This window comes from Gekko japonicus, unplaced genomic scaffold (assembly GCF_001447785.1).
Source record: "Gekko japonicus isolate JY-2015 unplaced genomic scaffold, Gekko_japonicus_V1.1 scaffold648, whole genome shotgun sequence".
NCBI lineage: Eukaryota > Metazoa > Chordata > Lepidosauria > Squamata > Gekkonidae > Gekko > Gekko japonicus.
Genome location: NW_015169193.1, coordinates 648572 through 662505, shown reverse-complemented (window position 1 = coordinate 662505; position 13934 = coordinate 648572). Strand labels below are relative to the sequence as shown.

The 13934-nt window shown below is 42.6% G+C and overlaps 1 protein-coding gene across 1 annotated transcript in view; it reads right to left on the bottom strand.

The window, feature by feature from the left end:
* Positions 1–1169: 1169 nt before the first annotated feature.
* The window catches only part of HAL (histidine ammonia-lyase), a 24379-nt gene continuing 11614 nt past the window's right edge, over positions 1170–13934 (bottom strand). The window contains exons 13-20 of the mRNA XM_015416273.1: positions 12807–12865; positions 10312–10392; positions 7415–7480; positions 7161–7326; positions 3852–3986; positions 2904–3012; positions 2725–2794; positions 1170–1319 (exon numbers count right to left, since the gene is read on the bottom strand). Of these exons, the coding sequence (XP_015271759.1) occupies positions 1170–1319; positions 2725–2794; positions 2904–3012; positions 3852–3986; positions 7161–7326; positions 7415–7480; positions 10312–10392; positions 12807–12865 (836 nt within the window). The remainder of the gene's footprint in view (positions 1320–2724; positions 2795–2903; positions 3013–3851; positions 3987–7160; positions 7327–7414; positions 7481–10311; positions 10393–12806; positions 12866–13934) is intronic.

The following is a 13934-nucleotide window of genomic DNA, read 5'->3' as shown; positions in this document are numbered from 1 at the left end:
GAAAGTATGTGTTAAGTGCTTTCAAAATCCACAGGTGCTGTTTAAAAGCTGTTATAAAGCCATACCAAAATTATATTGCCTTCCTACCCTTCAAAGGCTCAAGCAACTAAGTGAATTTATCTTTCAAAAAAAGTTTTCACAATTAAAAATACCCTTTTTTTAAAAAGAGCAGAAACAGCTCTCTGACCCCCAAAGTAAAGATTTCCACTTTAGCTTCCATGCTATGAATATACATTCTGCAGTTTCCCATATTGTGCCCACAACCTTTGGCTTCACACACACATTTTCTCTTGGTCTTTCAGCTTTAGCTTTGTCCTCTCCAGGCTGCAGAAACCTTAAATCTGAGGTCACTCAGATTTAAGTTTCAGTTTTCCATAAAATACATGCTTTTTAAAGTTGAAACTTTAATGTTGATAACCAAATGTTCATGTTAAATTGCACAGCACAATCCTATGCATGTTTAACAAAACTTGGTTGGCTGTGTGGTTATAAATGATGAATCTTTTAATTCCAACAACCAACCTCTTAAACTGCCAAAGGCACAATTTTGTGCATCTTTAATAAAAGGTAAAGCAAGAAAAGTAAGTACTCAAGTTTTATCAACACATGAGACTTGCATATTTGCCTTGCTTGTAAATTGGATAGATATAAATTCATCCATTTTAAACAAAGCCAGTTCTATGCATGATTTGTCTATTCACTTTACCCTTTCTTTTGGTGATTTGAGTGTTGCCCCAGTGCCCATTTGCCTCTGGTCCTGTGTCCCTCTCTACATCCTCTATTAACCCCCCCCCCCCATATACAGTGTGGCCCTACTAATGTGCACCATGTTCTCAAACCCAAATTAAAACTTTTAGCGAAAGGAGGGTGTCAGTGTGCCTTACTCCCATGGTGTCCTGCTTCAGAGTTTCACCAGCCTGCAAGGGAAGTAGATCAAGGGCTAAAGACCAAGGAAAAGTGTGAATACATGCAGGCTTACCTGTGAGAGAGTACAAAGTGGGAAACTACAGGATATGTTTACTACTTATACAGGCTTTTAATTCCCCTCCTTTTTGGTTCATGAATCTATTTGTAAGTGCCTTAATTCTTCTTGGAAACCTAGAGGGCTTTTTATCCCATAATTCTAAAATGGTAGCTGTAGACCATGAGCTGACACATTGTATATCAAATCATTCTGATTCACAATGGTGGTGGTGGTGGTGATGATCGTGTGACATGTCTTCACGTGCTAAGGAAAAAGCAGTGGGGGACACTGGCCTGATCTCTGGAGGGTGCTCAATTCTGTATTTTTCAATATACGGTGCAGCAACTTCCCAAACCTAGATGCAAAAGAAGAGACTAAAGTCAGAAGCAAAGACTCACTTTGAACCTCAGCTAAATATTAGCAGATAATAACCAAGAGCATAATGACTGGAGTGCCTAAATGGTACAAAGTAGTTAAAACTACAACATGTAGTTCTGGGTGACAGTTTTATGGATATTATTTAGGATGTTGAATGTAGGTCTCTGCTGCTTTAATGACCATGGCATGTTTTCATGGTTTGTTTTAACACTGATAATGCTTATATTGTTTTTTTATGATTTTATTGTATTGTGTTTATTTTGCAAGACCCCTTGAGCAGCTCCCTGGATAAATGTTCTAAATAAATAAATAATAGATATAATGAAATAAAGTACACATGACTACTAGAAGTAGATGTTGTAGGTGTGTCATGAACGAACACTGATGTGCAGCCAGGATCCATCCATCCCCTGCATCCCTCATTTGCATACAGCCACCTCTTGTATCCTCATATGGAATTCTAGTCCCCCCACCAATTCCTGCATCTGCCAGGCAGCATGATAACATTTTTCTCTCTCTCTCAGACACTGGAATCAAGGTATGGGGGATTCCCTGCCTCTGCCGGGGGACTGGCAATGCTATCCTAAGTCCCTCACAATTTGTAGGCAGAGATCTGAGGAAATACCTCAAAAGCTGCACTTTGAACTAGAAAACTATTGAGAAATGAATATGCTAGATGGGTTATGTCTTGTGTGTGTGTGCGTGTGTGTGTTTAACCAGGAAAGATCCAAGCCATGGCTTTTAATTCTTTTGTTATCATGCTTGTTGGGCCACCTGCCTCTAGAATAGATATTTTGCGACCCATAAGAACACAAAAGAACGTAAGAGAAACCATGCTGGATCAGGCCAATGGCTCATCCAATCCAACACTCTGTGTTACAGATTGGCCAAAACCCAGGTGTCATCAGGAGGTTCACCAGTGGGGCCAGAACTCCAGAAGCCCTCTCACTGTAGCCCCCCCAAGCACCAAGAATACAGAGCATCACTGCCCCAGGCATAGTGTTCCATCTATACCTGTGGCTAATAGCCACTGGTGGACCTCCGCTCCATATGTTTATCCAATCCCCTCTTGAAGCTGTCTATGCTTGTAGCTGGCACCACTTCCTATGGCATCTCTCATCATATGATAACCACGTATTGTTTTTTTCTTGAAGCCTTCACATTCATGGAGCTACATTTGTGGTGCTAAACAAATGCCCTAAAGATATAGGCTTGTCCAGCGCATTTCCCTATATTCCTGGAGAATAAATGAAAAGACCATATACAAGATATTTTTTACCATAGAATCTGGTGGCATCTGAGAGTAAGAATGCCATTCTGTAAAAAGTAGCTAAAGTAACAAAGGGGCTTAGATGTCCTCAGTTGCTAGTGCCAATACTTGCCTGCTGATCCACAAGCAGTCTGTGAGCTGCTGCAATGTCTGGGGCCATGAAGCGATCTCTTAACCACGGCCTGAAAGCAGATAAATTGAACAACTCCTAAATTTGGTAGTAGGAGAGGTTAATGTTTGGCCAATGTTCTGAAAACTTATAATCTTTGGGGAAGCATTTGTTTGACATACTTGACAACAGAGCGCACAAGGTCATAGACTTTCTCCAATGGGGTTGTCGTTTTCAGGGGGCGTAGAAACTCAATGCCCTGACAGGCTGCAAGGAGCTCTACAGCCAACACTAGGGAACAAAAACAGTGGAAAAGACAGTGGTAAACTCTACACATCTAAAGGCAGTTCAGGTGTTACACAGAACACATAGAAATTATATTATATGGGGCAATTCACACAGTCATATTGGCATTTTGAGAATGTTTATTAAATAGTTACATACTTAGTATGACAAGTGAAATGAATGCTTTGGTTTTTATCCAGCTGGAAGTTATGAAAACAACTTAAATCTGCTAAGAAAAGTACTATGTTGATATTTTGTTTCTTCAAATATATCTGAATATGATCTGAAATAAATGCAAAAGCTCATATGCTGTTTTATTGCAGAAGAAACCTGCATCTCAGAACACGCAAATGTGATGCTGGTGTGGGAGACGAGTTATATATCTAAAGCAGAAGAATAAACATACTTCTTTTGATTTCTTTACACTTTGGATGAATTTTAGTCCCTAAATTACAGTTTAGCGAGAGGGCAAACTAACACAATTCTTTTGTGTTTAACCAGAAGTAACTAAATAAAATGAAAGGATTTGAAAGGGGCTTTGCCATTGATACAATGCTGAAGGCAGACAGAAAGTCATAGTTTTAGGACCTTTGTACTGAATAAATAAATACTCAATAAATTGATAAATAAATAAAATCTCTTAAATAGTTTGTGGTTCAAAGCCTTTTTTGTCATTCTGATCTTTCACCCTGTTTGCATGATCAATGTCATGAATAATACAACTAAGTTCCACGGAACGTACACCCAACCAAGAGAACTATTCCTTTATTTGGTGATTTTTAAAAATCCTACCTTTCCACCAGGGAGCTCAGGGTGGCATACATGGCTCTTCCCTCACACTTTACCTTGTTCAACATTCTCGATGACTTTTAGTGCTTTCCTTGCAGCCCATCCTCCCATGGATACATGGTCCTCTGTGGCAGCACTGGTTGAAAGAGAATCCACAGAGGAGGGGTGGCACAAGGCTTTGTTCTCAGAAACTGCAAAAGTTCAATATGAATAAGTGGTGCTCTCCAAGGCAAGCATAAACTATGGGAGCAAGCCTAAGCAGGTCTTCTGCAGCCATGGAAATAAGGGCCCATATTAAAGAATAGTCATGCAGGGGAACAAGGAATCTTGAAACCTGTTTGTCATATTCTGTAATCTACAATATATAACAACATTTGTCACAAATATAACTCCATGTCCAAAACACTCAACAGGCTTTGGCCACATTTAACTGTCACAATAATTTTTGATGTTTTTGATGTTTGGTTACATTCTGGTTTAGCAAATGGATCTTTGACTCTTGAAAGAATATACCCCAAAATCTTGTTAGTCTCGTTACCTCTGGTTTAGTGTTACATCTGAATAGCTGATCGGTACCAAACTGGGGTGCCGCGCCGGTGCATGCTAAACTGGGATTCTAGACTATGTCTTGAACTTGTCTTGTCATCTCTGGTTAGTAATAAATGGGGATTCTAATGAAGTCTGAAGGCCTCAATAGCCTGCCCAACCCCAGCTCTGCTGTCTCAGTGACAGTGATGGTAGCGTACTAATCAATCCCAGCCTAGCAGTGGTGGTAGCTTCCTGAGCCTCTGCTGCTGCCGTTGAGGCAACAAATCTGGGGTTGTGTGGGATGGGGTGTGTGGCAGCTGTGGTGAACTTGCAGAGCCGCAACAAGACCAGCAATACAGTTTGGGCCCAACAGTGGAGGCCAACACCAGACTCTGTGTGGCTCCTCAGCTTTGCCATCAGGCCTGGCTTCTACTGCCTGACCCTAGCACAGCGCTTGGGCTTTGCTACCAGGCCATGTGCAGCTCTTGGCCTCTGCCACCAGGCCCTACACAGCTCTCCAGCTTCACCTCTGGACCCATCCTCCATTTCGGGATGCCACCCTCCAGGTGGAACCTGGGGATCCCCCAGAATTACAGGTCATCTCCAGACTATAGAGATCAGTTCCCCTGGAGCAACTGGATGCTTTGGATGGTGGAATCTATGGTATTGCATCCCACTGAGGTCCCTGTCCTCCCCAGGATCCATTCCTAAATATCCAGGAGTTTCCCAAGCAGGATCTGGCAACCCTATCTCCACTACCAGCCTGGCACTATTCCTGGCCTCCTTTGCTATTGTCACCACAGCTCCTGGGTGCTGACAGAGAAGTTAGGTATGTTGTCTGCATATTTGCATACAACGCTCTTGTTCTTGGGGGGGGGGTTAAGCTCCCAATGTAATTTTTTAAGTTTTTCATATTTTTCTGCAAACCTGGGAGGTTCTGCAAGTTTGCAGAAGTATTTGTTCCGTGTCAGTGTGGTCCCGATGCCAGATCTGCAAATTATATGTCCAAAGACGGACTCACCCTTGACTATTAAAATTTTACATAATGATATTCTAATGACAATTTAAAAAAATTTAAACCTCCTGTGGTGGTGGGGGGGGGGGGGGGGGGGGGAATGGCTGCTATGGGTACAGTCCCAAGAAAAATCATTGCCATGTGGATGGGGAAAATTCAAATTTTCCCAGTCACACAGTAGCCATCCAGGCTTTATTGTGATCTTTCCCAACACTTCAGAGCAAACCAGGTTTGAGAAAGATCAGAGAAATCCCAGGAGGTGCACAAATGTATCACAATGCTGTGGGGAAGCAGGAAAAAAAATCTCGCTTCCCAACAGCATTGAAGCTGAGGTAGATAACCCATGTGGAAGTCATCAGAGGCTGGATATTTTATGACAGTGAGGCTAAGGTAAATATATGCCTACCCTGTGATGCTCCTAAGCCCCTCAACAAAGGCAGGCAGAACTGAGGCAAAGTTTGTTTCTGTATTTGTGGTTATAAATGTGGAATAGTGAATGCCTTTCTGGATTAAACAAGACAGACAACAATACTGTAGTTTAAGTATGTGATTATCATTTGTGTGTGGTTTTTAGTAGGTCTTGTTTTAGACTTACTTAAAGCATATATGCAGTCTGAGATTAGTAGTTAAAACGACTACTCCCACCAAATAATTAGAAGTGATTTTATTATATTTTAAACACCATTCAAGCAACCAGTTTTTAAAATTATTATTGTATTGGTGAGAGCCATCTGATACTTGGCATGTTGTAAATGCAACTTTGCTACTGCAGGCATTAAGCTTGATGTTATATGACAAACTTAATCTTTTTTAAAAGATATGCCAGTTAAATCAATCTCAGTAATTCTAGTGTTTCTCAGTCAGCAGCACCCTATTTTGTCCTAGGGTTTTGTGCTAGATAAAGGTAGTATAAGGGTAAACTTAAACGATTTCTTACTGATTTATTTACTAATGATATTGTGGCATGAAGTTTTTATGAACTGGAGCCCACTTCATCAGATGTAAGAAGTGTAACCTATATTGATAGACATATTTGTGTGTGTAAATATTAAATTACAGAATTAGACACATTGATTGTGTGGGGACTGAAAAGCTAAACTCCCTCCCACTTCTCTACATTGTCTCCATGAAAAATTGAAGAAGCTGAGCTTGCGATTTACATGTTATAGGTGGACAGAATGGTACATGATTTTTGTCCAGTATGTTTTTGCTAAGTGAGTGATGCCGCCAGAAGCACCAGCCTTTTGTTTTCTTTCTAGGATAAAACAAAGACAGAGAATGCAGCAAAAATGGCAAAAAGAGGGAGATGAGGTCTGCGAAAGATCTATTTTGTTTCAGGGTAAAAAAGGCTGTGGAAAGTAGTGAAGCAGCCAAAAAGGATGGATGAGGGTGATTGCTTGAGATCTGGCTTCCTTTCCTGTTTATTGCAAAGGGGGGGGGGGGGTTGCATGGGTTTTTTCCTCAGTTCTGGCCCTATACGGCTTTGGTTTATCCCCAGGTCTCCACATGCAGTTTTATGCCTTTAGTTTTCACTTTGGGTTGTTATTTGGTTTTATCCTGTTTTTTTCCCCCTGGTTATTTTGCGACCACTTTTACCCCAGTTTTTTATCCTGGAAGTCGCCAATTTTAAGTCGCCTCTTTCCTCACATATAATGTTTCTGTCGGTTTTCTTTGTCCTGCCCATGCCCACCCACCTCCAGACCACTTCTGGGTGATTGGACTGTCATCGTTGTCAAACCACTCCCTCTCTTCCCCTGCCCCCACCCTGAAGATAAGTGGTTTCACTCCTTCTAGGCACCACCGTAGGCCTTTGCCTACCTACCCAGGGATGCTGCGGTACAGTGCGCAATCATGAATCCCGAGTTCAGACCTCCTTCTGTCACTAAAAACGGTGGCAGCTCACTGAGGGATGGGTTGCACAAACGTTCAATTCTCCTTTCACTGATTGCAGCAAGTTCATGGACTCCGATGGCAAGATAGTCCAGAGCCTGCAAGACAAGTTCTTCTTGATTTAAACTTTCAAGTCCTAAAGTTTCAGGAGGTAAGCTAACATTTTCTTGTGAAATGTTCCATTACCTTTGCAGGGTATTCACCATGGAAATTTCCTCCAGAAATGGTTTCCTTCCTTTCAGCAAAAACCATCTTTTGAGACAAGTTAAGGCTTAACTGTGAAGAAGCGGTATCTAATTTTCACTTGCCTTTGAAAACAAAGCCTATGATCAAAGCCAAAGGACTCGGAAGAACTGATTCATCAATGCATTCTGGAATTAGATTTCCCACCTTACAGGAGGAGCACCTTTCATGCAGAAACTCTCCCCTGAGCAGCTCTTCTGTCTGGAGAGCTTTGTGGAAATGATTAAAGCCCCTATATTAAACTAACTGGGCTCAGGTATACCACTCCAGCCCATCCAGTCTGTACAAATTTCATGGCAGCCATGCCGATCCATTCACTTGAGTCCTGCTAGGCCAGATAAGAATGTGAGGTGAGTGAAAAGATGTCCAGAGTTGGGAATTTTCTACAAAGACCCATGAAATGTGGTGCCTTTTTTCTATATTCAAGACGTATGAAACTAATTTACATGATAGCTAGACTGGGCAAAACATTTTAGTCAGCTTATTAGCTGGCAAAAGCTGAACAAGGGAATTGTGAAAAACTCTGTGTAACACAGGACTCTGTTGTTGAACCACATCTGCACTTGAGAGCCATTTTGGTGTAGTGGTTAAGAACAGCAGGACTCTAATCTGTAGAACCGGGTTTGATTCCCCACTCCTCCACATGAAGCCAGCTGGGTGACCTTGGGTCAGTCACTGCTCTCTCAGAGCCCTCTAAGCCCCACCTGCTTCATAGGGTGTCTGTTGTGGGGAGAGGAAGGGAAGATAAGCTGCTCTAAGATTCCTTTGGGTAGTGAAAGGCAGGATATAAAACTACTTCTGCTGCTGCTGCTGCTATAAATTGCAAAATGAGTAGCTCAGAAACTCCTGTATAAATCCCCCCAAATACCTATCTGGTTTGTCAAAAGTCATATATGCTGGTGAGTTCTGAAATTGTTTTAGGGACTTTGGTCCCGGTGCCAGAAGCATATGAGTTGCATGTAGCTAAATTATGCCTTCAGCATATTTCTGATGGCCTCACCAGGACTCTGGAAGACAGTGGCTGTACAGAGATCTCCTACAGCACACCCTTCCCAACCCACTGACTTCAATGGACTTGTGCACATGTGTGTTATGTGCTGTCAAGTCACTTCCGAGTTCCGACTTATGGCAACCGTATGAATTGGTAACCTCCAAAGTGTCCTATCTAACAGCCTTGCTGAGGTCTTGCAAACTGAGGGCTGTGGCTTCTTTGACAGCATCCATCCATTTCATGTTGAGTTTTCCTCTTTTCCTGCTGCCTTCAACTTTTCCTAGCATTATTTTCTTGTCCAGAAACTCAAAAAGGGATCAAAGAATGATAGCCTCAGTTTAGTCATTTTAGCTTCTAGGGAGAATTCAGCCTTGATTTGTTCTAGAGCCTCAGTGGGCTTAGAAGGGTGTTAACTCTGCTTAGAATTCCACTGCCAGTCTCTTCTGTGAGTCTGGGGTCATACATTGCCAATAGTAGAATTTTAATCATTAGCAAAGCCTGATTCCTAAATGTTATATACTGAGATGATTACATCAGCACTAGTGAGGCCATAGAGTCAAGCACACCTTTAGGTGCTAGAACAATAGAGGAATCGGATCCTAGGGCAGACCAATTGGTGCCTGGATTCTAGAGTAGACCTATGATGGACTCCTCCACTGTAAATAGCCTGTCACTGGTGTTTGGGTGTGTGTTGGGTGTGGGGTACTGCAGGGATATAAGCGGGGGTCGGACCTCGCTAGTTTGTCTTTCATTTTGCTTGCTAAATAAACCATGAGCTGATCACTACTCAATGCCTCTGAACTCAGTACTTTACACTAAGTCTCTGCAAATCAAACACAGATGAAGCTGCCTTATACTGAGTCAGACCTATGATCTATCAAGCTTAGTACTATCTACTCTGACTGGCACTTGAGTACTATCTACTCTGACTGGCACTGATCTATCAAGCTTAGTATTATCTACTCTGACTGGCACTTGAGTACTATCTACTCTGACTGGCACTTGAGTACTATCTACTCTGACTGGCACTTGAGTACTATCTACTCTGACTGGCACTTGAGTACTATCTACTCTGACTGGCACTGATCTATCAAGCTTAGTACTACCTACTCTGACTGGCAGGGGCTGTCAATGTTATCAGGAAGACATATTTCACGCCACCTACTAATAGATCCTTTCAGTGAAAGATTCTGGGGATTGAACCTTGGACCTTCTGCAGGCAAAGCAGAACCACCCCAAGTGGTTCAAGATGGGCTTTGTCTTTGTTCAGAAGGATAATAAAAGGCTCATACATTATTTACATATACTTATTTTCTCTACACCTGGTCAAATGTCATGTTTTATGGTCACCCTCTGAATGATAAATTTAATCATTCTAGAGTTCATTAGCTAGTATAATATCTGTTACAATTATAACGTTTTAAGTCCAATTGGCCTTTTCTTCTTTTAATAAAAATAGAAGTAGTACCTAGTGACCCGAAGAAACCTTCCTTCCTTCCTTCCTTCCTTCCTTCCTTCCTTCCTTCCTTCCTTCCTTCCTTCCTTCCTTCCTTCCTTCCCTCCTTCCTTCCTTCCTTCCCTCCTTCCCTCCTTCCTTCCTTCCTTCCCTCCTTCCCTCCTTCCCTCCTTCCTTCCCTCCCTCACTCCCTCCCTCCTTCCTTCCTTCCTTCCTTCCTTCCTTCCTTCCTTCCTTCCTTCCTTCCTTCATCAGCTAACATAGCTATTGAGGGCAGAAAGCAGACAAAATGCAAGCCATCTAGGTGGCCCTGACAGAGCAGTAAGGCAGGATATTAACACTGTAAATAAATAAGGCAAATTTCCTTGAGCTGCAGAATCTTAAAAAAGATACAGGATTGTCTGTTGCGCTGTTGATTTCTGTTTGGATTATCTCCTTTACAAAAACGATTGTGTCATTCACAACACCATGGACCTACAAGAAATGCCAAGCATTAACTGTATTTCATACCCACTGGTCAATTAGCATTTTAATTTTAAACAAGTTTACATTAAAGGGGTATTCTGCTCCAAGGCCTATCTCAGTCAAACATATTATCTTTACCTTTTAAGAAACTTATCTTGATTCACAGTTTATATAAAATATACAAGGTGTTTCTTGTTTTGTCTACACACACATGCTAATGGGATCCAAAATCCAACCCAGACAGCACCCACTCATAAGAACCAGAACTGTTCCAGTTTGAACAATCTTCTATCCAACATTTTGGTCCCGGCAGAAGCCTTCTGATCAGATGCTTATTTTGCTGTCAGGGTTTGATTTGCCAGGGAAAAGGAGGTGGGAGGAGTAGAAGTAGTAGTAGAAGAGGAAGAGATTGGATTTATACCCCGCCCTTCACTACCCAAAGGTGTCTCAGGGTGGCTTACAAACTCCTTTCCCTTCCCCTCCCCACAACAGACACCCTGTGAGGTAGGTGGGGCTGAGAGAGCTCTGACAGAAACTGCTCTTTTTCAAGAACAGCTCTTATCAGAACTATGGCTTGCCCAAGGTCATCCAGCCAAGTGCAAGTGGAGGAGTGGGGAATCAAACCCGGTTCTCCCAGATTAGAGTCCGCGCACTTAACCACTACACCAAACTGGCTCTCGAGTAGCAATGAGAGATAATAATTCAGCATCAGTGGTATATATGTGGTAGAGAGGTTGGGAACAGGATTGTCACTGGCTTGGGGAGAGCTTTCAGATTCTATGTATCCATTTGTATGAGTTAATTCATTATTTGGGCTTGGGTGCATACCAGTAAGCAAGGGAAAGGCTTTGCTTATGTCAGCTGACACACAAGCAAGGAAAAGAAAGGGGTGGAGAGCAACACGAAACCCTATGGCTCACCTGCTCTGAAAATCTACCCTTAATGGGTAGGCAGTGCAGGCCAACCAACAAATTATGTTGTATCGAGAGAGAATGGGAATAGGGGCAAGACACCCATGCTTTGCTCACCCAGTATTAGGCAACATGTTCTCCAAGACCTGCTGATTCACATTCTAAGAAAGCTGGCTGTGTATGTGTGTGGGTCTATTTTTAAACAAACAAATAGTGTGCAAAGCTATAGGCCTCATCCTTCATGTTACTCCAGGGCTTTCAGTGTCTTCTCCTATGTGCCCATATGAGAAATCAGATGGAAAGGAAAGAAATGTCCCCAAAAATTGAGCTCAGCCAGATAAGATGGGAGGGGAGGGGATACAGTTTAAGTTCTCTTATCCACCCACTGTGTTTTGTAAAACATTAGGCACTCCCCCACTTACTACTTTCCTGGGAAAGGAAGGGGGAAACCTTACTCATTGCCAATTCACATCTCCCTCTTCCTGCAGTGAGAATTTTAATTTCCTATTTAATAGGGATGCTTTCTTGAAACTGCCTGAAATTTAGGAACGATCCCTTGAATGAAGGACACAGTCTCAAAGACTTTCTTCCTAATTGCGGAGAAATTATAAGGTCACATCTTGAAATGTGTTTCCTATTTAAACGGCAAATGGACTGAAGACTGGCTTTATGAACCCAACTCAAGTTTTTGAAAGGACACATGGCGTGATGATAAACCTGACTTTGTTTTTGTATCTTTGATCCAAAGCTAATTCTATATTCCCATGTCATGTATATACTTTATGCATGCTGTCAACAAAAGACAGGTATTAATCTAACAAATTAGAGGTTCCTTCATTATAAGAACTTGCAGAAGCCATATTAGTAATGTGTGTGATAGGCTTTAGATTTTGTGAAACAGCCAGACAGCCAGACAGCCAGTCTTGTAATGTCAGCTTTAGAGGACTATCAAATACTGGCTATTGTAATTATCAGGCTGGATCCAGTACAAAATTTCTGCTTGCACCAGTGCTCTCATGCAAGCAGAAATGCAAGAAAATTACTGTGGTAGCCACTTGTGCTGTCAGACTTATTGTTTTTACTTGTGCAAGATTCTGTGCAACCAGTTTCTGCATACTATAATACACAGGGAGGAAAGTGCTAGGTGTTGCACAACATCTTGTGCAAACGGAAACGTCCTAAGTCCATTTATGATTCTGGTTGCCCATCACTGAATCCAAGCCATTACCATTATATGCAAATATAATTGTGCGTAGATTTCAGTTGGCCCCCTCTTACCCCATGTGACAAACAGAAATTAATTAGCATGCAGAAGGTCTGATCGCTTTATCATACATCTGGCTCATCATATTTTCTCTGCAGTGGGGCAGCAAACAGCTGTTTTAATACATGCCAGGCTTGTACACTTAACACATGTATTTGGTTGGGTTGAACAACCACCATCACAGCAGTATATATGGGATTCAACATATCCCTGGCTGTACACATATGAAAATTTATTACTGTCTTTACCTGAGGACAGCAACGTAATGTATATGCATCTTGTACTCTTTCACAAAATCGATGAGATTCTACAAAACACAATCAAATAAAAAACTTGTTTTGAAACAGCAAGTGTACTGGTTTAATACTAAGCTTCTCTGGTATCAAGTCAAAGACAGAATTTTTGCTCTCTCAAAATCAAATATGTTGTGTACCCACGTTTTACACTCAGAATCATAATTACAAGCCACATGTGTGGATATTTAAATCTGGAGACTGGGGCTATGGACACATGAGACAGACCTTTCTACAAACCTGAGAAAAGCCCCATGTTTGCAGGAAAATCTGAAATCTAAAAAAAACAAAAACACATTGAGGGATTAAACCTCTCCCAAAGAATAGAAACAACATTTGTAGATTTAAAGAAGAATGCCCACTGAACTCTGAAATGACATTTTGGAGGTTGCTAGGGAACCACAACAATATTGCTGAGTTTTGAAGCCTGGGTTTCTGTAAAGCAAAGCCATGGTAGGTGTATTTGAAGGCCAAAATAGCCCTGGAAAGGATCCTATTCTGGATCCTTTTCTGGATCCCTATTCTGGAAAGGATCCTCTTCTGGCAAGTGGGCGCATCGTCTTGCCCTGGCCAGGCATGCCCGGCTGTGCTCCTGTGTGCCAATGTGCCCACATACTGCTCCTTCGTGGCCAGCCCAGCCACCGCACGCCTCACCTCTCCCAGCCCCGAGAGGGAGCCGAGGGTGGAGGTCAGGCTGCCCTTGGTGTGCCGGCGTGGGAAGGGGCACTGGGGCTCCTCTGGGAGGAAGGGAGCCAAACACTTCATAGGGAAGAACTGCCCTTGCTGGGGGGGGAAGCTGCCCTGCCAATTTAATTAGCTGGTGGCCCCCCAAGGCCCCCTCTCAAAAAAGCCCCTAGCTACGGAGCTGGCTGGAGGAGGGGAAGAAGAGAAGGAAGTAGGGTTGCCAAGTAAAAAATCATCGGGAGCGGGGGACTCCCATCCGGCGTCCCCTTTGCGCGTACGCACGCAAAGCGCACACGGGCCACATGCACGTCACCAGGAAGTGACGTTATGACGCTGGGCACGCTGGGGACGGGGCCACGACCATCCAAGGGGGAAACAGAGTTTCCCCCTCGGATGGTC